The 24900-nt window shown below is 38.9% G+C and overlaps 1 protein-coding gene across 1 annotated transcript in view; it reads left to right on the forward strand.

Annotated features, from left to right (window-relative positions):
* The first annotated feature begins 271 nt into the window (after positions 1-271).
* Positions 272-24900, forward strand: part of LOC104348065 (macrophage mannose receptor 1) — a 34195-nt gene continuing 9566 nt past the window's right edge. Inside the window, 21 exon segments of the mRNA XM_086467324.1 lie at positions 272-332; positions 1567-1740; positions 2931-3092; positions 4047-4160; positions 5235-5381; positions 6628-6810; positions 7700-7854; positions 8484-8597; positions 9786-9901; positions 10795-10943; positions 11813-12075; positions 13313-13440; positions 14731-14818; positions 15386-15548; positions 15845-15875; positions 18182-18282; positions 18625-18764; positions 19924-20038; positions 20667-20848; positions 21496-21597; positions 23044-23270. Coding sequence (XP_086323450.1) covers positions 272-332; positions 1567-1740; positions 2931-3092; positions 4047-4160; positions 5235-5381; positions 6628-6810; positions 7700-7854; positions 8484-8597; positions 9786-9901; positions 10795-10943; positions 11813-12075; positions 13313-13440; positions 14731-14818; positions 15386-15548; positions 15845-15875; positions 18182-18282; positions 18625-18764; positions 19924-20038; positions 20667-20848; positions 21496-21597; positions 23044-23270 — 2915 coding nt within the window.

Consider the following 24900-nt stretch of genomic DNA (forward strand, 5'->3'; position numbering starts at 1 on the left):
AGACAATGTCACCACCTCTAGTTACAAGAATGGAGACTTCAGTTTTGGAAGTGACTCACTCCTCAAAGAGAGCAGAGTTTGCAATGTGCACTCTAGTTATTTCAAAACACCATGTGACAGGATATTTCCTTATTTAGAGTACAAAGCTTTATCCGTGAACCCTTTGACACAGAGAAGGACCTGTTACTATCCTCACTCAGAAGGATTTTATACGCTGCCAGTCTTAACAGTCCAACTTTTGGTGGAGGAACGAAAGCAAGTTACATTTCCAATGAGTTTCTCCAGGTTCCTAGTTTTCCTTTCCCTCATGCATGGTTCATTGCAGTTACTGGGTAAGTTTTCTGTTGGGCTTGTGTTAAGCTAGATAGGAAAATGCTTTTCCTTGGGCAGCTTTACAGTTTTAATGCATAGACTGGTTATTTTACATTTGTTATCAGATTTGATACATGATCTAAAGAGTATGTTGGGTGTTATTCTGGCAGTTCTTTATTCACTATAAATAAATAAATAAAAGAGGGGAGATGTAGGGATGTTGAGGGAAATGGAGGTAGTAAGAGCAGGATCTTAAAACTGGAATTTCTGTCTGTGGAACTATTAAATCAGATGGCACTGAATGGGAGGGCAATGAGAGATGAGGAAGCATGGAGCTCTTTCCATTTACCCTCCCCATCACACCCACTGCATAGTGACGAGTGAAACGGGTTTAGAGCCATGTTGTCATGATAGCTGTGCAAGTTTCTCTTTCTGCTCCAGACATGAGGTATGAGAAGGAAGAACTGGCTCCTCCCCTCCAGTCTGACCAAATTAGAACTGTTTTAGTCTGAAGATGTGTATCACTCATTGGTATATCTACAGGGAGAAATGGTGAAGCAATAATATACAGAACTGGGTGGCTGAATGTTTGTGTGAATGTGAGAAACTGAGCGGATGAATGTTTGTGTGACTGTGAGATTGAGAGCAAATATTATAAATTTCAGGATTAAAAAACCACTCCCATAATACTATGATAGTTTCAAAAGATGAAGCATTGCTAACCTTAAAGAATCTGAGTTGAGGGTGAATCTGCAAGATGTCTCCAAGCGCAGAAATGTGCAATTGAAACCTAAAATTTTTACTGCGTAAATATGCCCATGACAACCTGATCTGTATTCTCTCTGGAGCTATCCTTTTCCTTTAAACAATTAATGAAAAGATGGAGGATAAAGTGAACCTATTGAGCTATACAGAATACAACAATGCAGTGAACTTCTCTGAGATCTACTTGTGGTTTTTCTGTCTTCAGGAACCACAACTTATCAGCTACTTATCATCGTAGAATTTGACTTTCCTACAAGGTATATATATCACACTCTAAACACAGTATTTAAACTCCAGATTTTACTAAAACAACATTTTACTTAAAAATTCTAGCTACAAGGAGGAAAACTGATAAAAAACAATTAAAAAAAGACAGTGTGACCTCTCAGTTTAGACAGACAGATATACTGATAGATTCACTACTAGGAAGTGAGATTTATGATTTTATGACTATTTTCATATGTCCTCTTCACCCTTTCTTCCCACTAGATATGTTTACATTACAAGGAAACGCCAATGGACAGCCATGTGTATTCCCTTTTAAATGTGAAGGCAAACAGTACAATGAGTGCACAGATGCTGGAAGGTCAGATGGCTGGCTCTGGCGTGCGACAACTGCAGACTTTGATGTTGACAAACTGTACGGATTTTTCCCACTATTAAGTAAGTCCTGCATTTTATTTATTAACTTGTCATGAAACATTGTTGAGAAAACCATCTATTGAGCTACCAGGGTCTTTATCAGCTACCAGCTGCACATCCTCATGACAAATCTTGTCAGAGTAGCCCAAATTAAAATCATCTGATTGAACATTAGCCCCAGTAGCCAAGTGCTCCCTCTGTAGCTAGTGCAGAGGAAGAGGTGCCTCCAGAGTGTGGTTCAGCCCAGCCAGGCTCTGACTCACCTGCTGGAGGTGGCTGTTTGTCTTTGTGGACAAGGGAGGTGAGGAGGCTCTTTGATATCTCATTTTATGTGACTTAAGTGCATGGCAAGACCAGCACGAATTTAGATGGAGACCCTCCTTTCAAATAGGTGTCATGCCTTCAGGCATGCCCTGTAGGTCAATTCTCACTTAAACTGCTATATACTGCATTTTCCCCTTAACACCCATTTCCTACCTTGTTCTTATCTCCTTTTGCCAGCCTACACAAAAAAGCTCCTGCTAAAATTATCTTCCACTCCCATCTTTGTACTGTCTTCTGCACCGAACTTATGTTTGGACCCCTGCACCTCAGGACACAAACTGTTTCACTTTTCTCACCAGCTGCCTTCCCAATAACACAACAATTTCACAAGTTTTTGTGAGTCGTTCTGCAAAGACTGCAGCCGATCTGTACGTTGGTGCTACACAGACTGCTTTTATTGCTTCTTGGGCTGTTAAGGGCCAGGTTCTGCCATTTTTGAAAAAGCTGCTTCTTTTGTTGATGAGCTAAGAGGGAGTTCCTGCCCCGTGGAGACAAAGGTTCTCCAGGGCCATAGCTCACCTACACGCTTACTTTCCTCCTCTGAGTTCACTCTGGAATGTCTTTTTTCAGTCATCAGATACGTCCAGTATTTTACCTAGTACTACATTTTCTGTAACAGAAAATTTAAAAGAAAATATTAGAAACCCATTCACTCCCTTCTAAAAACTTAAAAATTTAAAATGACATTTTTAATTTCAAAAAAGTTACTTTTCTTTTTTCAGTTGACGCCTACGCTGTTTTCAATTTTTCTGGTGCTTTAAAATTGATGACAGCATAGTTAATACTGTGCATTTTTAGAGATTTTTTGCATTATTGCATACTTCATTTGCTTTTAATTTGTACAATGCCAATCCTCTAACAGCAGTGCTCTATGTCACTTCTTCCAGACGGCACAGAAAGATTTTGGACAGAAGATGTTTCAACTGGCATTCACTATCAAATAAACTCAGAATCAGCTCTAACATGGCACCAAGCAAGGAAAAGCTGTCAGCAGCAAAATGCAGAACTACTAAGCATCACAGAGATTCATGAGCAAGCATATATTGGAGGTAAAATGACAGAGAACAAGACCTTAAAATATGCTGCCCAAGAGCTTTAGGCAATGAAGATGGCTGCCTTGGCTTCTGTCTCAGTGAAGAAGACAGGGTGTCAGGGGTGGTTCAGCAGCCGCCAAAAGGGAGATGGTCTGAACTGCCCTTCCACTACCTGGTGTTTTTTTTATGAAGGATTGGTCCCAAACCTCTACAGGGAAGGAAATGACCCCATCCCAGCTTTGTGCTCCAGCTCCCACCTGGAGTTACCGCATCTTCTGCAGCCTGTCCCAGGGGGAGTGTGTCCTCTGCTTGCCTTTGTGCAGTGCACTCATTCCTCAGGGCTATGGTCTGGTCCCCAAATTTACCTTTTATCCTCCGTGTTTCAACGATTATTAATCTTTCTAGAAGAACAGATGATGATGTCTAGATTGGTCCTAATATGGGTATATTTGCATACAGAAACTCCAAATAACTCCAGTGAATTTCAGATACAAGTATCGTAGTATCAGTTTGGTTATAAATGGTGTGAAGGAGGCTTTGAAACCACTCACATAGAAAAAAAATCTGGAAGTAACTGATTGGCACCCTGTCTTTGTCTTTTTGGTGTGTTTACTCCATGGAATCTGCTACAGAAATATTTCAGCACAATTCCCTAATGAAAATAAGGTATTTTTTACATCTGTCATGTATTAATGAAGGAAAATGAGAGAAGTAAACTCTTACGTAAGTAGTGAAATAAGATGTTCATTTGCCCTTTTAACTACTGAGATCTCTGCTAAATCAATATTTATTCATTTACATATTGTACTTTTTTAATCTGTGCATCTCAGCAATGTGGAAAGCACTGGTTCGGGGCAGGTTTAAACTAAGAAATATAAATTTCTTACTTTTGACTTTATTTCTTTTGGATTCATTTGCTAAGAATGAGAATAGGGAGATAGAATTGACTTTTTTTTTTTCCTAATTTAGAGCTAACTAAAAAAATCAGTTTTGCATTCTGGATTGGATTGAACAGTTTGAATTTTGACAGTGGATGGCAATGGGCTGGTGGCAGCCCTTTCAGATATTTAAACTAGGCTCCAGGTAAGAATCACACTTATTTTGTAATCTTTAAATGAATTCTGATGACACCAACTAATAAAAATTGCCCTAACTACTTTTATTTCAGAAAAGCCCATTCTGATTTACAATAGCCGAAGATCTAAATCTTTATTTTAAGAAGCACACTTCCAAATTACAAAGTTCATTGTGGATATCAGCTATAGCAAGTTATATAAGCAAAGAGCTTGTTTATGAAAGCAGAGTATCATTTGGAGTGATATATAACCCTACAGACCAGAGATCAGAATTTTTCCATAACATGTGGCCCAAGAGTATGAATATAAATCAAATCTTCCATAAGTAGCAAAATATTTAGAAAATAATGGCACTACATTGTCTAGAGAAATTCTAAATATTATTGAGGTGCTTACAGAGCCAGCTCATAATTCCTCAGCAGTTTATGCAAAATTGCACAGGGCCACCTCAAGGAAGGGAGACAGGGGTGGGTTTGTGGGGCTCCACACACATGAGGAGTTCTTCTGTTTCCTTGTTGTTTTTTGGGGCCTGTATTTTCTTTGTGCCATGAGTATTTCAAGCCATTCCCTGTTTTGGAAAAGTTACAAGGTGGTAAAGGAATAATTAATCCCTCCTCTAAGCTTTCAAAAATCCCGTATCAGGCAATTTCTTTTGCTGCTTACAGAGTTTTCTACACACTGCAACAGAAAAGAGAAAAGCTATTTTATAGGCAAGTAGAATTGTGAAATTCTTGAGATACACTGGAGTGATATACTGGATATAATTTATTTTTAAAGTTTGGAAGTTTTTGACACAGCATAACAGTCTAGCTTCAGCTGTTCTGTCTGTGAGCACCAGGATATCAGGAGAACCAGAAATTTCCCAGTACTACACAAAGTCAATGGAGGGTGATTACTTCACTCTCAAAGCATAGACTAAAAGCAGCATCCTATAAACCACACCAGCAGTTATCCTATGGGAGAGGTCTTCTTCATATTAAGCATTGAAGAATAAGTTGATGTTTCTACTGATACCATGATGGTATTGTTAATCTTTTTATTTACTCTTGCTGTGAGATTCTATTTTCTCTCTTACTCAGAGGAAGTCCTTTCCTGCTCCCTGGGAAAATCTGTGGAGTGCTGAATCCCACAAAGAATGCTAAATGGGAAAACAAAGCATGTAACCAGAAACTTGGCTACATTTGTAAAAAGAGAAACTTCAGTTCAAAGTCTGACATTATACCCAAATGTAGGTTAGTCAAACAAAAATACAAGACTTTTCTTTGACTTCTAGTGAGAGCAATCTGTAAAGATCCATAAATGATAAAAAGTATGCAATATTATTTTTCAACCAAGATGTTAGAAACCTTTGAAAAGCATAGCTATACATGCGCACACAGACTTCTAGATATTGCTTTTGTCCTCCCATTGTGTATTATCCGTTCATAGGAGAATATTATTATTTTGTTCCATCACTCCGTCTTTCATTCTTGCAAGACAGATAAAAGTGCTCTGTCATGGTTATCAAATTTTCATAAATACAGTAGAAATCTTATGCTTCTCATTTTCTTTTCATTTGCTCCAAATGAGCAATTGCAGTTACTCTAATAATAATGCAAAAAATCCTCCTCTGATGACAACAGTATGCAATGCATCGGGTTCATATGAGCAGAGCAGGAGGAGCAGCAGTATTCACACAGGCTGCATTTCATCCAGGGGCCACCCGACTTGAGACTTCAGTGACACGATGTGACTGTGAACATGCCACACACAGGAGGGATCTGCTGGAGGCTGTCATCTGGGAATGTTATAAAAGCTACTTTTAAAGAAGTAGTTATATTAAAGAAAGCAGAGAAATAATTTCCAAGAATCTTTACTCCCCTATCAACCTTAAAAAGAAATGCAGGACTCTTATTTTTAAAGCAAGCTTAAGCTAAGCTTTTACAGATATTTAGGAATCTGAGTAATAAAAAGGCCACTGAGTTAACACAAGAACTACCAACTCTGCACTAATTGGTGCTGTTCACTGATCTGCTGTTATCGAAGAATTACTTCATGCTTTTCCATATCTGAAATTTATGTGTGTTTGCAAGAAGACATCGAACAGGAGGCAGAGCCTAATGTAAGCCACCACACACAGTGGGGGAGAGCATGACACTGACTGCACTGTGCCAGGGGGCAAATGGGAGAGAGGCTGATGTCTGCTTTGGTGTCTCATTCCTCCCAGAGCATTATTTCAAAATGCACCTCTCACACAATGTGGGTATTTTTCAATGATTCTCTGCTTAAGAAGACATCATTCAATTTGCATATTTAGCATGCTGTGCCTTAATTATATTTGTTTTTTATTTGAATGTATTTGCATATCTAACTACAGCTTTATGTTTATTCATATAGTCCCACTTTTATAAAGAGTGCTTGAGAGACCTCATTTTAGTGTCCTTCATTTTCCTCTTACAAAATTGCTTTGAAAAATTGTGCTGCTTTAATTTTAGAGGAATTGAGACCTATTAAGTGCACAGATGGTTGGTGGCCATATGCAGGCCACTGCTACAGCATTCAGCGGGAACCCAAAATACGGAAAGATGCTCTGACTTCATGTAAGAAGCAAGATGGAGTTTTGGCAAGTGTCCACAACATTGCTGAATACAGCTTTCTAGTGTCACAGCTTGGTTACAGTGAGTATATATGCAGGCCTGCATTGTTTGCCCCATCTGTAACACAAAAGCTGGGCTTCATAGTAAATAATGATTTTTTTCTGAAATTCCACAAGCAGAAGGCTAAATCTAACTTATGCTATTCTTTTCTGTTGCTGCTGCTGCATAAGCCTAGAAATATATTTGTATCTATCAAGCAATGATCTACATTGTAAAACATTATAAAGTGGGAAAATGAAAAAGAGACACATAAGTATCTCTAAAAATTGCACTTTTGGCCCCTTTATGTTCAATATCTTTAGAACTTTGCTCCAAACCTATAAGAAATTTAACTTCTTGCTGAGATTAAAACTTCTTGCTGAGGTCAACCTCTTGCTGTATTTCCACCTAAGAAAACAACATCTTTTCACTTCCGATTTTTCTTGGATCTGTAGTAACCAGTCTTGACACTTGCTGCACATGCTGGACTTGGTGAACTCCCCTGAGGGGCCATTACAAGCCCTCTAATTCTTCCCCATGAAGGAGATCTATTGGCTGAGGTCTTCATGGCTTGGGCTCAGTTTGATCTCCCGACATATGAGACACGCACTGTCCTACCGTCCATCCTAGAGGCCATTTTGTTGTTCTGAATCACAGATACTCAGAAAGTTTGTAAAAATCTTCGTAAAAATCTTCTGCCAGCCATAAAGAGCCTTATGTTTATTAAACTCAGTATTTCTGGATTGAATATGAGGCCTTTTCAGTACAGACCAAGACATCTCTTACTGCCGGTCTCAGAGGAAACTACCATTTCTGTTAAAGCACCAGGATATACCACATCCCAACTTTATCAGTCCCTGTTTGTTCCGGATGTGAAAAAGGTTCACTGTATTGCACAGCAGACTGTAAGCTATTTCTTCTCATGCTTCAGAGCCAACAGAAGAGCTATGGTTGGGTCTGCATGACCTGAAGACTCACTTCTGTTTTGAGTGGAGTGATGGGACTCCTGTGACATTCACCAAATGGCAGCGCAGGCATCCCACCTACACAAACGGTCTGGAGGACTGCGTTGTTATGAAGGGGCAGGTATGACCACGCACTCATTTTATAGTAATGCAAATTAATAACTACATCACTCTGAAATCACTTGCCATTTCTGAAAGAAAGAACAGTTATATCATAGAATAGTATTGATGTTTGCCCATATTAGGCATCAATAGAATTGATCCTAACCAAATTTTATGGTTAAAAAAGCTCCTATTTAATTTTTTTTTAATGTAATTCTTTTTTTAAAAAGAAAACAATCCCTTTCAGAGTCTTCTCCTTGATGGATAAAATAGTTAGATTTACTGCAACACACTCAGATGTGCATTATTTCAGTTTCATTGATCTTTTTTCCAGAAGTGTAGTGAAAACATCCAGCTCTAAATACAGCTCCATTAGCCCCAGATGATATGTATCTTTACAAACCCTCTCATGAAACGGATAGTTATGATAGCAAGTAATGCTGAGACTTCAAGATGTTATTTATTTCCTTCTTTCATTTCGAAACAGCATCAAATGGGCCTTAAACCAATCCTGACAGATGTGTCTCCCTCACAAAAAAAAAAAAAAAAAAATCTCCAGCAGTGACCCTATAGCCTTTCTAGGTAACATATTTCAGTGGGCCTTGTAGTGAAGATTTCTGCATTTCTTTCTTCTTCCTGCTATTCTAGGATGGATACTGGGCAACTGATGTTTGTGATAAGCAACTTGGCTACATCTGTAAAAAGAAGCCTTCATCAAAAACCTCTGTCAAAGAGACAATCAAGGATCCAGGCTGCCAGAAAGTAAATGCTCTCTCATAAATTAATTATGTTCGGAAAAATCAACAGAAATTAATTTAGTGGTTATTGCTTCTTTTAGAGTCTTTGTACCTTCTAGAAAATATACTCTTGAGGAAGCCTAGTCTTTTCCTACTAGCAATTTACTAATATATGTGCATTTTCATTTTTGTGCTCAAAATTTGAATATAGTCAAGAAAGTCAAGATTCATTTAAATGTACATGAATACTGCCTTTCCCTCCATTCCCAGATGAGCCACCTAGTGAAAAAAATTACATACATCTTTTAAATCATAATTTCACCACTGTTCTCTCTATTTATGCTCTTAGCCTAAGAAGACATGTAAAATTACCCAAAGCCACTTTGTCTCTTTTCTCAGATCTGCTGTCTATTTAAAGTCTTTACAAAATCCTTACTATATAAGAATGATAAGAGAAAGAAAATAAAGATCAGCTTTTCTGTACCATGTTCCTACTGGTGGACTACTTAGTTGGCCTTCGAGCGATATCAGCAGGTTGGTTTTTATTTCAAACCAGTAATTTTTCCAGAATTGACTTTTTCAGAAAGGAATTATATTGATGCTGGTCAGCATAGATCTTTCTCTAACAGCAGGAAGAAACCAGAGTGGTTTACTGATATTCCCTCTTTCTACCCCTCCCACAAACAAGCACAGACTGGATTCCTCTTGGCTCAGAAAATCTCCTCACCCATTGCACTGGGGGATGGCAGGGGCAGCTCTGGGGAGGGGAGCTGTGCTTGTATGTGAATTCCTTTCCATATTGCAATATTCTTGTATTTCCTTATGTCGGATCCCACAGCACTGGAAGGCTGGAGCTGCAGCTCCCCCCTGAAGGCATCAGAAGCTCGTTATGTTGCAGTTTGCAGAATCCCAGCCTTACAGAGCACTGGAAAGCAAGAGCAGACAGCACAGTCACAATTTGCTTTGAAAAGTCACGTACACATAAAAGAGATGAAAAATAAATTTGAATTTCATCCTTAAAAAAAAAAGGCCTTCTGTAGGAGCAAACAGCAACAAACCCCCCAGCTTGTCTTTATTAACAGATCATCCCAGTCCCATTTTGGTTTTATGCTTAGCTGCAACAAATTTAACATCGAATATACACAAAAGAGCAGAGCTAATTTCTATATTGAAGTCTCTTTCAATTTCACATTAAGCCTCATATTTGTCACAGAGTTGGAAAAGATATGGGTTTCACTGCTACTTGGTGGGTTCTGCACTTTTGACATTCTCAGAAGCAAGTAAGAGCTGTGAACAGAGCAAAGCTTATCTAGCCACAGTGGAAAGCAGGTAGAAAAATGTATTTTTTTATACTCCAAAACCAGTGCTTCTTGCAAAACTTGTCCATTTTTATAAAAGTGGTTTATCAGCACTTTTCAAAAATTTTATAGTAGTAATCCAAATAAAATTATCCTTGCAGGAAATAAAATACTCAATTTTTTAGGGCTTTGTACTTAATCTGTTATAATATTCTTCAAATTTCAGGGATTCTTGAGTGAATCAGTTTTCTCTTATTTGTCAATCCCTAATCAAAGCAGTTTCTATGTTATTTTGTTGTTTGTTGTGTTTTGTTTTTTTTTTTTTTCTGTTGGAAAGTAGTTACTACAATTTTCATCTATTTACTGATGAGTGTTAATCTCATTATGATAGGAAATCTTTAACAAAAAGTATTTTCCTGAACCATCTTCTAAGCCAAATCTGAACAAATGTAGGAAATCTTCTACAGGACCTGTCCCATCACAGCGAGAATGCATTGTCTCCAACCCACCCATATCTCAGGCTTTGCAGGCCTCATGGTCTCTGAGGAACATGAGTGCCTTCAGAGGTGATGGCTAGCAAAGCCAACATTTTGGTCCTGACTTCGTGGTCTGTTTGAGGCACCTCAAAGATCTGGAAAGACTAGGAAAAAAGCAGCATACAACTAGAAATACATGTGAGCATTGATTTGTGACATTTCACAAAACTGGGTGGGAAGGAGAAGATGCCTTCAGCTGAAAGGAGAAAGTTGTCCCTCACCAAATTCTCTTGACCACACTTAAAAGCCTGCTGGGGTTTTGCCTGAATTTCAATGAGTAGCGGTTGCCTTGGGGTCATGCTAGCATGATAGCGATGCCTGTATTTGTACCACTTGGATTAATATTGCAAGGTAACAGGTTGTAAACGAACACTGTTTTCTGCTCCAGAAATGAGCAAGCCTTTCTAATTAGTCTGACGGGGCTGAGGTCTAGAAAGTATTTCTGGATCTGTTTCTCCAACGCAGAAGAACGAAGGAGTTTCAGGTGGACCAGTGATGAAACCCCTCTCTTCGCACACTGGTACACAGCAATGCCAGGTAAGCTCTGCACAGGCTCAATCCCTGTGATTGGAGTGAAGCTACAGTTCATGCAGGTTTCTGCTTTCCATCCTCTGGTGTTAGAAGTTAGAGTAGGCACTGTCTTTTTTGGTTGTAGCCGTAGGTGACTGACACCATCAGACCCTGTGTTTGATGCCAGGGCAACAAGCACCATCAGAGCTGAGTGTCAGGTGTTAAGTCAAACTGCAAAGTTGTACAGAAACAGATTTTTAATAGGATAAACTGAAGGCAATACTGTGCAGGAGTTAATAAGGTCCATGGTCTCACTATTTTCAACTTTTTAACACCAGTTAACAACATCTCATCAGATTGAGAAAAATTATCATGGACAGTTTTTTGACCCACAAGGTGCATGTATGAGAAATGAGCAGCAAACACCCAGGTGTTTTGCCTTTCAACAGAACAGATGAGCATCTATGTGGGATCTTGTGCCTTCACACTGGCTAGTTATGCCTTAAAACAAACTTGTTGTACTTGATATCAGCCTTCTTGAAATTGAATTACCTGGACACTGAGAACCCCAAAGCAGTTGTCAGGCCATCTGCTACGTATGTAAATAAAAACAAGTGCCATTTGCCCTGTGATTTCCCTGGGGTGATGTGATAAGGAAGATTTGTATTCTAAAGCTGCAAATCTCCATTTTTGGCAAAGGTGTGTCTGTGAGACTCGTTGGCCCATATCAGGTCTCTGGCAGGAGGTATTAAAAATAATTTTATATCCATGGTGGTTTTAAATCTGCATAATCTGCACCTTCCTTTTCATAATTTTCTACAAATAAAAGCAAGGTCTCATTTCATAGAGAGCAATTAAGACTTTGGTTTTACTCATTTCTTTTCCATATCACAAAGGAAAAGAGCAAGGCTGTGTTGCCATGGGAACCAGAATTGCAGCTGGATTATGGGATGTTGTTAGCTGTGAGAAGACAGCAAATTACCTTTGCAAAGAGCAGGGTGCGGGAGTGCTGCCTCATGCTCCTTCAGCGTGGGTTCCTGCAGCTGCTTCAAAGACTCGTGCTTCAAAGTGTGTGTCTACCTTCACTATGAGCCTGAGCACGGAGCAGCCCAGTGGTCAGTGCCCTGGTCACTGTGGTACTCAGGGACCCAGGTGCTGGGTAGTTTTTGGGAATGATCTTTGCCATGTTATTCAAGGGCAAAAAAACATGAGAAAATCCATCAAATGTAATGAAATTCAAGAACGGAAAACATGAAACAATTAAAATAGAGTGCTAGAAATATGCTTTCTTTTCTGTAAATGCCAGGTGAGAACCTCACTTAATTTGTTTGCTTCCAGGAACTTGGGACTTCAGAAAAACAGTATTGCATCTCAAGAGCTGGCAGTGTTACTTGAATAAGACAATGTTTCTAAGAGAATGCTTACAGAAACCTGGCCCTCTGCCAACCTCGTCTCACACAGCACTGTGTGATGCTGTTAGTGACACTTTTAGATCCAGGTTTAGTTTGACATTGGTGAACCTTCAGCAAGTAAAGATTTTGCACGTTCTCGTGATTTAGCTAAAAAGACCTTTAAAAAGTCTTCTTTTTGTAAAGAATAGCAAAAAAAAAGCAAGATCAAGGAAAATTAAATATGCAACATTGCCCTTCCAGGTCTTTCCATAAGTATCCTCTCACTTTCTTTCTTGAGGCTCTCTGCCTGTTGGGAGTCCAAAATTATTTCAGCCCTCTGTTTACGAGGGTTTCAATATCTATGTCACGCTTAATTATTGTTACTGACATTATTGGTTCTGCCAGTTACCAAATTGATGATTATTCATTCCCCAAAATGTCAGGCACCCAGTTCCTTACTTCAAGAATGTATGTACTTCATAGAGAAAGTGGAGCTATTTGTATGCTTGCACCACCATACAAAAGTCTCTTCTTTAGCCAAAGTCAGCAGCTTGCCAAACAGCTTTCTCCATCCATACTATCTTTTCTATTCCAACCTATTGATTTTCTCTCCACCTTCCGTTTCTCAAAAATCTCCTGCTTTCTACTACAGAATACCACAACTGAGCTATTTCATCTTTCTTTGGGCCTTTCAGTGGTCGAAGTCCCAATTAAGTTCAAACTATTTTTTTCTACTCTGAACATTTTGTTCTGAACCTTTTGTTCTCCTCAGATGCCAGTGATACTCTCGCCTTATTTTAAAACAGAGGATGCTAAGAAAAAAATACTTACACTTTACATTACTAATATTTAATATTATAGGTCTTGACAGATGTTACGTTTTCTTGTTCAAGAATAAAGGGGTGCTAAAGTGATGCTGATTTTAATTACATAGGTAATTATATCTTTTTATATGCCAAACTTTACACATTTAGTAACTTATTTTTACATTTTTTTTTCCAATAGTTTTTTATCAGAGAGGGAAACCAAAAGAAGTCTTGGTTTGAGGCTGAAGAATTCTGTAGAGAAATAGGAGGAAATCTGGTCACAATTAATACAAGAGAAGGTCAAATTTTATTATGGCAGTTAGCATCGTGAGTACTTGCACAACAATTCTTTTTCATGTTCATGTTATGTTACATAAGAATTACTTTAAAATATATCTGGACTGGGCTAGTGAATAAACACAATACATTTTAAATTAACATGGACAATTTTAATCTGGAAATATCATCGTGAAACATTAGGGTTTTTTTAAAAAAACTTTGACTATTTCAAAGGCTTTGATATTTTTAAAATTTTCATCACAGGCTTTTATCAAGGCTGTTCTCCAGATCTGATCAACTTTGTACATGTTAGTCCCTCCCCCAAAAGGGAGACAATAAAATGTTCAGCCCTAACTGTGCTTTTTTAACCATCTGCAATTCATGTTTTAATCAACACATTCAAAAAATCCCTTGTTTTAATGTTTAATGTAAACCAAAATGCAAGGAATTAATGTTGAAATTTTCTGAATATAAACTGAAGACTCCTGAAGTCAAACAGGGACTCATTTTAATTAATTTTGGCTAACACTGTAGATGCCATGCCTTGCCTGCAATGTAGAAACTGCACCATTATTTTCGCCCAAAATTAGACCACTACATTCTGACTGTTTTCTGTAATGTCAAGCCATCTCAATGGCACATAATATGTAAGTATTTAAACAAAACTGTTTCACTTAGTGCTGAATCTAGATTTAATTTCTCAAATAGATTTAAAACTGTCATATAGAAAAGTCTTTGTGATCTCACTGTTCTTAATTTTATTGGTTTTCAGTATTATGAGAAGCTGAAAGTGTTTTTACTTGCTTGTTAAGCCTCTTTGCTTTAGACTCTGAAATCTTTGTGGAGGCGAATCTTCGTGTTATGTAGTGAACTCAAATAGGACTCTGTTTTATCTGGTCCACAGGTACAAGATAAATAGTGTAAACTATTAAATAAAGAAGTACCAAGAAGGAAACCAAAGCAGTTGAAAAACAATTTTCACTATTTTTCATGTGTTAAAATGTATTATAGCTCTCTATTGAGGTTTTACTTTTGCTAAAGCCTCTGTTCAAGAACTCCTGCTAGAGCTGTGTTGCAGCTGCAAGGATGGCAGCCGGAGCTAGCTCTGTGTGACACCACTTGTCCTTTAACTTGCATTGCAGTATGGCAAGTATTGTCCCAGCACCGAGCACTATCAAACCGCTAGACAGAGAGCATGTGGTGAGACTGGCCATGGGCCAACAGTGAAGGAGCAGCTCCCAATTCAGATGTGAGAGAAGGCAGCATGTTTCTATGCTTTCCAGCATTTATATCAGGTCCCCTCATTCTACACTACCTATATTGTATGATTTATTTTAGGGATAAAGGACTGAACACTCAGGCTTTCTGGATCAGTTTGTTTCTCTTAAATCCTGACGAAGGATTTGCCTGGATTGATGGTTCCCCTGTTAGTACTTATTTGCTGGATATTAATTGACTTTCTGCTCTTTAGACTATATAGATTTTAATCGTTTTATGCCCTTTTTCCAATGTCCAAACCCTTGGCAGGTGCATGGCAGCCCTTTATCCACCAGCTGAACAGCTGCAGTGTTCAGTGATGGCACTGTCTTAACACACGTGGAAGTACAAAATTGCCTCTGTTTCACCCCTGGTACCATGTTATATCCCATCTTCCACAGTCTCTCTCTTAGTATCCCAGTCCAGGCACTGCTGTATGCCCGTACAGAGTCATGTTGCCATCCTTCACAAAGACTCCCTCTGCCCTTCAGTTTTTTCTCCAGCAGGTACATGCTTTTCTATACTGTGTAATCTTTATACCTTCTCTGGGGAGCAATGGTGAAAGTGAGCTGATCAGCATGACTTCCACAGCCCTCTCAGACCTACCTGAACTCCTATTGATCCCATAAACAAGGTACTTGAGATGATGAGATCCTGAAATTGTGTTACGACGGCAATCTCAATTACTTCCACTCAGGTTGAATCACATAGTAATTGAGATGCATTTCCCACACAGGTAATTTATGAAAACTGGGATGAAGATGAACCCAACAACCACGAAGAACTTGAACATTGTGTTATATTTAATAGATCACCCCAAATGCGCTGGAATGACTTGCTCTGTGAATGTTTACTTAATTGGATTTGTGAAACAAAAAAAAGATATGATTACTTCCCCAGTTAATTGCAGCAATAAACCCAAGTTCAAAAACTAATTGTATGGATTTAAATAGTTTGAAAAGAAAAAAGATGTTAGGAATTGTTCACTTTAAAACCAGTTGCAGTGAAAGCAACACATAAAGCAAGAGGAACAAATGGAGATTTTTCAGTTGTACTCAGATGCAGGAAGTTAAAGATGTCCCTATTACTTTATCTCCAAATTTAACACTTTCTGCCATGGGTTGAATAAATTTGCAAGGCAAAGATAGTTATCCCCTCTCCCTTTATCTCCTCCCTGTACTTCTATCTGCTTCAGGCTTACCCAGGAAAGCAAAAGATGCAGGACAGTAGAGCTGTCTGTACAGAAGAGAAAAAAGCTCTGCTTCCCACTGTGAAACAAATAATGGGAACACAGAGAAGGATCAGTTGCTACAGGAAACAGCAACTCTGAAAAAGAGACTACAAGTAGAGGCTGGTGTAGCCTTGAAGGGCTCCTGCATCCACCAGCTTTGCCTGGGAAGCAGGGCCCTAACGCCAGGCCTCCCATGCCTGCTGCCAGGGCACAGAGCAGAGCTGATGGAGGTGTGCTGGGGTGCCTGCCAGCAGGAGACAGGGTCTTCTTGGGCTGAGGACTCCAAGCGACAGCCTCGATAATGAACGGACTTGCTTTGCTTACTCAGTCCTACTTTTACATTCCTGCTTCCTGGTTGTAAACTGAGTACTTGTATGCATCTCCATGGAGCAGGAGATTCTTAAAACCTTCTTGAAATAAAACGAAAGTTGGATGCACACAGGGAACTAGTAGGAGGCACAATAGGGCGCGGAAGGAAGAAGCAGTTATATAAAAAGCACTGCATATATCTAATATTTGTTGACTGCCAACAAATGGCTACAATAAATAAGGCACCATGCTAATATTGAAAAATTGCTTAATCAAAAAGGAGAAATCACTCTTCCCTTGTGGGTAGATTAGTCATACAAATGCAGCACCAAAACACTGACTTCTGCATGCCAGCTTGAAGCAGCGCATCTTGTGCAGGGCTTTCTAGTGCACTGGGCATGCTGCTTTGTACAGATGTGGTGCTCTGCTCTTGGTGAGATTACTCAGAAGGAGTTCAGAAACCATGACATAAAGACTCTGATCCTAGATGACCTTTCAAAAGTAAAACAAAAAAAAAGAATTAGATCTTGTTGTGAATCTAGATTATACGATGACCAACATGAGAGGACAGATGCTCAGCTGTTAATTCCCTCATGCTCACTTAAGAGTAGGATTAAAAAATAAAATCAAAATGAGGTGGAGTGTATAAAGTCATCATGAAGATACCTGAATAATTTTAGTTCTATTCTTCACAAAATACTTAAGATGTTTAAAAGCTCCCAACAGAAGAATTTTAATTGGTTTTGTATTTGTTTGCTTATTTTTCATCTAAACTGTTCCTGTCATTTCTTTAACAATGTGTTCTTCTCCATCAAACCACAGAAGAAATGCAGAAAGCTAAGAACAGAACTAGCAGTCCTTGTGAAGAACAAAATAACAGGCATCCATACGAAAACAGAGCTACCTTTGAGGGGCTATAGCTGGCTCTGGGAACAGCAACAGGTTAATTGCTTCCTCCTGGTCCATCCTGTAATCAGAAACTTGGGTTTAGTATCTACTGGATATCCAGGACTCTTAAAACCAGACTTTTCTAGTAAACGCCAAGCCATCAGGAGAGGAGGAATGCATTGAGACTTTGGAAAAGATGTGTGGTATTAACAAAATACCAACATTAAGCTTCAGTACTTGTGAACAGTTTACTACTATGTAGGTAAACTTGAGAACTTAATATATTGCCTGGATTATGTTGTTTGGCTCTAGTCCCATGAATACAAAAAAATAATAATAGCATGCCAAGTAAAAATACTAAATAAATCTTCAAATTGATGTAAGTTTCACCTACAAAGTGTATACTGGACATCCTAGATTGTTTAATACAGTGCTTATGGAGATATGTATGTATGATTTAAAGATACATATTTTTCACTAGATAAATGTTTCAAAATTATACATATTTTTTAATTTAAACCATTTTGGTATGTGCTCCAAAATCTTGAAAGTGCATTAGATAATTCATAGTTTGTTGGGGCTTTTTTCTCTATTGTACAAAGCATTTGCAATTACTTAAAGCAAATCTCTCTGGATTTTTTTGTATTTGGAATGTTGCTGATGATGATCTTTTATTTTACAGGTACAATGCTAAAACATCTCACCCAACACCTTTCTGAAATTGCTGGTAGGGAATCTGTTTTAGAAGTCTGTTTGTGGAAGGCTTCCAGGAGGACACCTTGCTGGGATGAAAAGGAAGTCTGTGTATTGGTGAGATCTTGGGGTTTCAGTCTTGTCCAGACCATAAGAAGAAATCTCTTTGAGCATGACGCTGTTTATCCAACTTCTGGCAAAACGAGATGCTGATGAGACTTGAATGTGACAGTATGAAGCAGATGAGAAGCAGCAGTAATGCTGTGGATATGTCCTCTCCAGTATATGTAGAGCCTTTGCCCTCTGGTCAAGTGATAATACCTTGCTTAGCCCTTTACCTAAACAGACCCTGTAACTAAATGACTGCTGGGGATGTCTGTCCGGCAGCCACTGTCCCCTTGTTTCTTTCAGCTGGCTGGATAAGACCCCAGTGAACTATGTTGCCTGGGCTCCAAATGAACCCAATTTTGCAAATAATGATGAAAACTGCGTGGTAATGTCAAAAGATTTTGGTGAGTAAAGTAGCAACGACAAATATTTGGTGGAAAATTTAGCATCAAAATCCAAAACGTTTCCTTCATTTAAATTTGAGGCTACCCCACAAATAGGTAGTTGCTCAATAATGACAGTTTTTCATTACAAGTATGCTGTGGCTTAAAACCACACCGTCACTATTAGGAGACAAATATACCGCAGATGAAGGACGTGTATTTGGGTAAATGTGTACATCACAACTGTTTAACTTGCCTCTGGAAGTTTTCATTTGTGCTGTATGAGTACTGTCTGGGGCTGACTGCTATAATGGTAGCATGAGAGTTTCAGACAGTGGTTCTCTCTATTCTATTTATTTACAGGCCTTTGGAATGATATAAGCTGTGCTGCAAAAAATGGCTTCATCTGTGAAAGACACAATGCAACTTACTCAGGATTTGCTTCTACCATACTTCCACCTCTGGGAGGATGCCCTGAAACTTGGCTTTTGTTTAACAATAAGGTGCAGTAACAAAACTCAACCGTATTTAGCAGATTTGCTTTAGGAAAAGAAAACAACTATCTCTTTTATCTCACCACAAATTCTCTCATGTTATACACCAATTTATTAAGTGGTATTCTAAATAGCAGTTTAGTCAATTTTCATGTTGGCAAGTCCATATCTAAGTCTCAGAAAAAGGTGAATTTGAATGTTCGAAGTTATAATTTTTTGTAAATGTCCATGTGCCTTTAGCCATGGTTACTTTTTCAGTTTCTAGAATATTCTGTGTATTTTAGACACACTTACTGTGTGGAAATCCCATTCCATTATCCGTAAGTGTAAGCCCCTTTTTCTAAGTAACTCTGAATAAAAAACCAAAAGGTCACACTTTTCATGTGTAATCAGCTGTCACAACAACTCATCTTGAGTAACACAAACAGCAATAAATGTCAAATCAAATATAGAAAACAAGCAAACATAGGGTTTTTTGCTAAGTTAAGCAAAAGTGCACCTGGCACTATGAACTTAAAAAAAAAAAAGTACCAACAAACGAAAACCACAAATCAATCCCACAGTGTAACAAATAAGAGAAAGTTTTATGCGTTCAAAGGGCATAAAAAGGCAGAAGCAGCACATACCAATTTAAAGTCTTCTGTCCCTCAGAACATACACAACCACAAAAACAATTTTTTACACTGGAAAACTCAGGAAAAATCCCCATGGGATGCTAATACACAGTTCAAAGGAGCACTTCTTGCTGATGCTTTTCTGCTCATGCTGAGCATTCCCACAAGCTCAGGCTTTAGCACTAAGTCTGTGGTATATAATTTAAAGACCTTGACCTGAGATGCCTGCCCCAAATTATGTTCCAAATAAGAGAATAGTTTCAGTCTGTCAAATTCTACTTTTCAGTAATGTGATCTGAAATCTCTACCCGTGCACCCTGGATATCTACTTAAGTCCTCAATAGCTTTCGGAGGTTGCCTGCTTTTGCCCAGCACTAACCTTGGACAGCCCACAGGTGTCTAAGGTGTCACTGTGGTTAGCTTGGTCGTCTTCTTGGTGGCTGAACGATCTGCTGTTCTTTATATGCAAGGACTAGAACTGAATTAATCAAAATCAATGGTTTTAATATTCTTTGACACCTGAAATTTTGTCTAATCCTTTACTCTTCCTGCAGTGTTATAAAATATTTGGATCCAAAGAAGAAGAGAGACTGTCTTGGCACTCTGCAACAAGTGTTTGTATAGAATTAGGGGGAAATTTGGCCTCTATACACAATGAGCAAGTGCAAGGTACAACATCTGATTCTTTAGGTGCTAAGTATGAACCCAGGACATTTCACCATCTAACAACAAGGCGAAATGAGCCTCCAGATCTAAATAGCATAACCTATAAAGGAAGAGCCAGACATGCTTGATCCAGAGAGAAGACTGGAATGAGATGCTATGACACTTCCCATCTCTTGGCAAAAGTGTCATGTGGAGGGAACAGAATAATTTGTTCACCATGGCCTTGGAAGATGGGATAAACAGTAATAGCTCATAGTAATGAAATGCCCACAGAGATTCCAGTCAGAAAGTAAAAAAACATCCATCAGAAATTACATATGTGCAGTTGATGCTACCTGGGGGAGGAATAATCCTTTTGAAGTGCCTTCTAGCTGTAATTTCTATAGTATTTCCAAGAAGTCTTTATCATTTTTATCTAAAAACTTTTCCTTTTCCTTTTTTTTTTAATGAATTCAATCTGCTTCAGTTAAATTATCCATTGTAATTTTTCTCTTTCACCATTAACTCAGAGTCTAACAATACTGAACCTGACATTTGCAATATTTTAAAAAGTTCTTTGGTTGTTTTATTTGGAATTTGGTTTAATGAGGCAACTCCTCATCTACTCTCTGATTTATTTTTTTTTTAATAGCCTTCTTCACATTCTGCCTAAAGGATGTCACCGATGAAATGTGGATTGGACTGAATGATATTAACACTGAGGGTACCTGCCTTTGGACAGACGGAAGCCTCTTTGATTATTCAAAGTGGGCAAGACGATTCCCATTTAGAGATAAATACATGGAACATGGCTGGAAGTATATTACAATACAGGTAAACAGAAAAAAATCAGGAAATACATAACTTAGATAACATACTCAAGGTTAGTGTAACCACTTGACTTGTCTCTCAGCTAGGATCCTGTGTTTCGATGGCTCAAAGCAGAAGGCAACTGAATAATGTTCTAGAGATTAAGTTTCTAAAGCTGTACCCAGAGATGAATAGGCCTGTTTAGAATCTTAGAGTCTACACCTATTGCCATTCCTTTGCAGAATTCTAGGACTGCAGAAAAGGAGTACCATATTATCATTACCGCTCAAATTAGAATTATTAGATTTTACTGCAAATATTCAGTACTACTAGCAGCGATTTTTAATTGTTTTATTGTTTCTCCTTGTACAGCATGAATCCAAATGAAAGCTCAACAAATTCAGTACAGATTACCATAAACTAGCTCTGGTGCACTCCAAGAAATTTTAATAAACTGACAAAAGTTCTTGCAGTAATCCTGCCAAGGAAAGCACATTTGCCTAAGATACATAATACAATAAGTTTATTTTCCAAGAAACAATAAATGAAAATAAGAGCCAGAAAATTAGAAAAGAAAGCTATCAACTTTGTCTTCTCAAACCCATTATTACTATTCTGCCAGACACTTTGCACTTCATTAGCTATAATTTTCTTTTTTAATTTTCCCCTAGACTGACTGTATTGCAATGACGAAAAGATCTGTAGATGAACCAGGGTATTGTGAAAACACTGACTGCCAGCATAAGAAAAGCTATATTTGCCAGGTGGACAGCAATAAGTTTTACTTTTCACCTTCTTTGTTGGAAGTCATTTACTGAAGAATCCGACCATCTAAGTCCTTGGTTGTGACTGCCCAGCTGTGCCTGTACAGTCAGGGTGAGGGAAGCAGGGCTAATTTCCCAGCTGAGGAATTCCAGACACAAAACCTGCTCTGGGATAAGGATTATGAAGCCTTCAGCCCCTGTGAGTGTTGGTGGGTATGATGATTTCACCTACCCTGCAGCCGTCCACACTGAAATCTGTTGCCTGAACACGGCGAGCAGACACTTCGAAGGCAGGGTTCACCTGCCTCATCCTGAGGCAAATGCCCAAAACAGGTTAGAAGAGCTGTGCCTTCAAAATGTCTTTTTCCTTTATGGACAGAAAGGTTTAGTCATCTGCACTTTACCTAACGAGCACAGATATAGGTATCTGAATCAGGTTGTTTCGCAAACGTGAATACAAAGCGTAAAGACAAATCCAGCAGTGACTTCCACCATAGGTATCTTAGCTAGACAGACAACACACTAAAAGCCACTTCCCCACCTCCTCCCCAGCTCTAAGCCCCCGTCACTAAAAAACCCTCACACAGGCTCCACTGTGGGGTTAACTAAGGTCAGTTAAACTGGTTATTTTGCTCATCAGACTCTAGCAATGCTTTTCAATCACCAGCAATAATCAGAAGGTCAAAAGTTCTAGTTTTCTTTGTGTATCCCCAGGGCAGGAGACGCATCCGGAGCACAGCTACACTGCAGAGTCCAGAGGAATAGAAACAGGGAACTGCTGAGCAGCAAGTGAAAATACAGGAAGCAGCCACAGCTAGGCCAGATGTTTCATAGCTCCGTCCCATGAAATTGCAGAAAGCTGCATGAGGGCATCACTAGCAAAAACAATTGTCAAGGTGTTCTCAACACTGACTGAAAACAAAGGCAGTTTTTGTTCTTTTTTTCTGTCCCTATCACTAGCTCTAGATCTTTGTCTTCTACTTCTGCATATATCATTTAAGGTACAACTTCAGTTTCCTTTTTCACTTCATCCTACATGGAAAAGAAGTAGCAGTAGGGTCCCAAAATTTGCTTAGAACGAAATTCACCCCTATTTTGAGACTGAAATGGTGTGGAGACTCTGCAGCATGCTTGAGCTTGGGAGGATTTTCACCTGCAGTGCATGAGGAGAACCTAGAGAGCTCTGTGTGATCAGTACTCACACCATTTCATCTGGTGCAGTGTATGTCTATAGGTACACACAGCTCATTCCCCCTTATTCCTGAATACACTATAGTTAAAAATAATTCAAAGTTACCATTAAAACGTCTCCTGTGTTTTAAATAAGAAATGCTTTTACTTAATGCTTGTGCTGCCACACTATATTCATCTGTTACTCAATACTGCTATTGAGGTAGCTAGCAATTTTTCACTCTTTTTCTCCCCTTCCTCTCCAATTTGTACTTCTTTCCTACAGAACCTGAACAGTTTCATTCCACAACTGCTCCAGATAGTGATTTCATCCATTATGGTAACAGCAGCTATTTAATCATTCCTTCTAAAATGAATTGGGAAGAAGCAAGAAAAGCCTGCAAGGAGAAATCTTCAGAGCTTGCCAGCATTTTTGATTATTACAGTAATATATTCCTGCTGTTGCAGGCAGCACAATACGGACAGCCCTTAGGACTGGGCTCCACAGCAAAGTGGTAAGATTAATAAATTCACAGGTGGTGCAGTTAAATGCTGTGATTGCATTACCATCAGCAGGAAGAATTGTAGCATGAACAAATTTAGGAACCTAGGACTGGTGGACAGCACTCACTTCATTTAACTTCATCCATCTTAAATCAATAAACTCCATCTTAGGCAATGGAGAAGGATGGGAACCTCTGACAGTGTTGGCCTCTTTACTAACTCCATGGGACTCTTAGACACTTAGGTCAAACTACCTGGTTAACTTTTAGGGGGCTGTTTTTAGGAGAGGTAAATTCTCCTCAAAGGGACCAACGGGGTCATTAAGGCTAGTGCCTCATCATCATTGGCAGCTGTAGCATTTTCATCCCTTTTTAGTTCAGAAGGGTTCACAGGACATACTGTGTGTCTCTGAACACCCTCCTCATTATTCCTGCTAAGTCTCAAAGATTAAAAGCAATGTACTGTACTAGAAGAAGTTATTATGGAGATCCATGTCCACCACTGTATAAGGGAACACACAAGTGAGCATCAGTCTTAACCAGCTCTGTCACCGAGAGTCAAAATGAGCTTCGGCTTCTCTAGTGAATATGCAGTTGCTCAATGCACTTAACTATCGTATTTCTATTGCATCATTCCAATAATTGCACAGCTGACTAAACTACCTTGTTGATAAAAAAAGAGCTCTTTAATCAGTAATCATCTTCTTAAATAGTGATTGTTTTTACTAATTGTGATTGGACACTGATATATAACATAGCAAAACATGTGTGAAATTCAGTATCCCTAGCGAGAGCTTGCAATAAATGTGTCAAAATAGCATCCTGATTATATGATGCAGTAGCACTTTGACAAAGCCTTTTAGAAGGCCACATCATCTGAGACAAGGACCTTGTTGCTGAGCAATACATATTTCTAACCATGCCTTTCCCTACCAGACAAAATGCTTGGTCTTAGAATATGTAAGTGATTGATAGCCATCAATCCTGACATGAATCCTCCCACTCGCACAAGTCCACAGGACGTCTCTATCTAAAACAATAGTGTTTAAGTCCACTTGGTTATTCTTACAGTCATAGAAACATGGTTTAGAAAGCAGTTAAAATTGCATTATGAGCAAGTTTGGATCACCAGACTTTTTCTCCTGGTCCTTATAAATGAGCTGTCCCTGCTGTGGCAGAGTGAAGCTTTGTGGTTCCTCCTGTCCCCCAGGCAGCAATCTTGCCCTGATGGTGCTGAGCTCAGGAGAGGCTTGTGTGCCTGGACTCTTGACAAATCTAGAGACTACAATGGGAACAATTTTTATCCCTCAGGTCTTAATGTCAGCAACATACTGTCTGGGTCTGTTACCTTCTCCTTGTAATTCTTCTGATTCTTCATGTCAAAAAAAAAAGGGGGGGAGGTCGGGGAGGGAAGACTAAACAAGACCCAAGACTTCCTGCTTTTCCATATTTCTTTTTTGCTCCTAACAAACTAATAATTTTCTCAGATTTTTCATAGTGATAGCTGCAGTTTACTCCTGAATGTTTCTCCACAAAACTGTACTTGAGCTTACGGTCCTTGTTTGACAGTCACCCTCTGAGACCTGCTTCCACGTGGGCTTCCCACAGGTTTCATGTTGCTCTTCAAGGTGACTTGACT

The sequence above is a fragment of the Leptosomus discolor genome, chromosome 6 (genome assembly GCF_034619465.1).
Source record: "Leptosomus discolor isolate bLepDis1 chromosome 6, bLepDis1.hap2, whole genome shotgun sequence".
Taxonomy (NCBI): domain Eukaryota; kingdom Metazoa; phylum Chordata; class Aves; order Leptosomiformes; family Leptosomidae; genus Leptosomus; species Leptosomus discolor.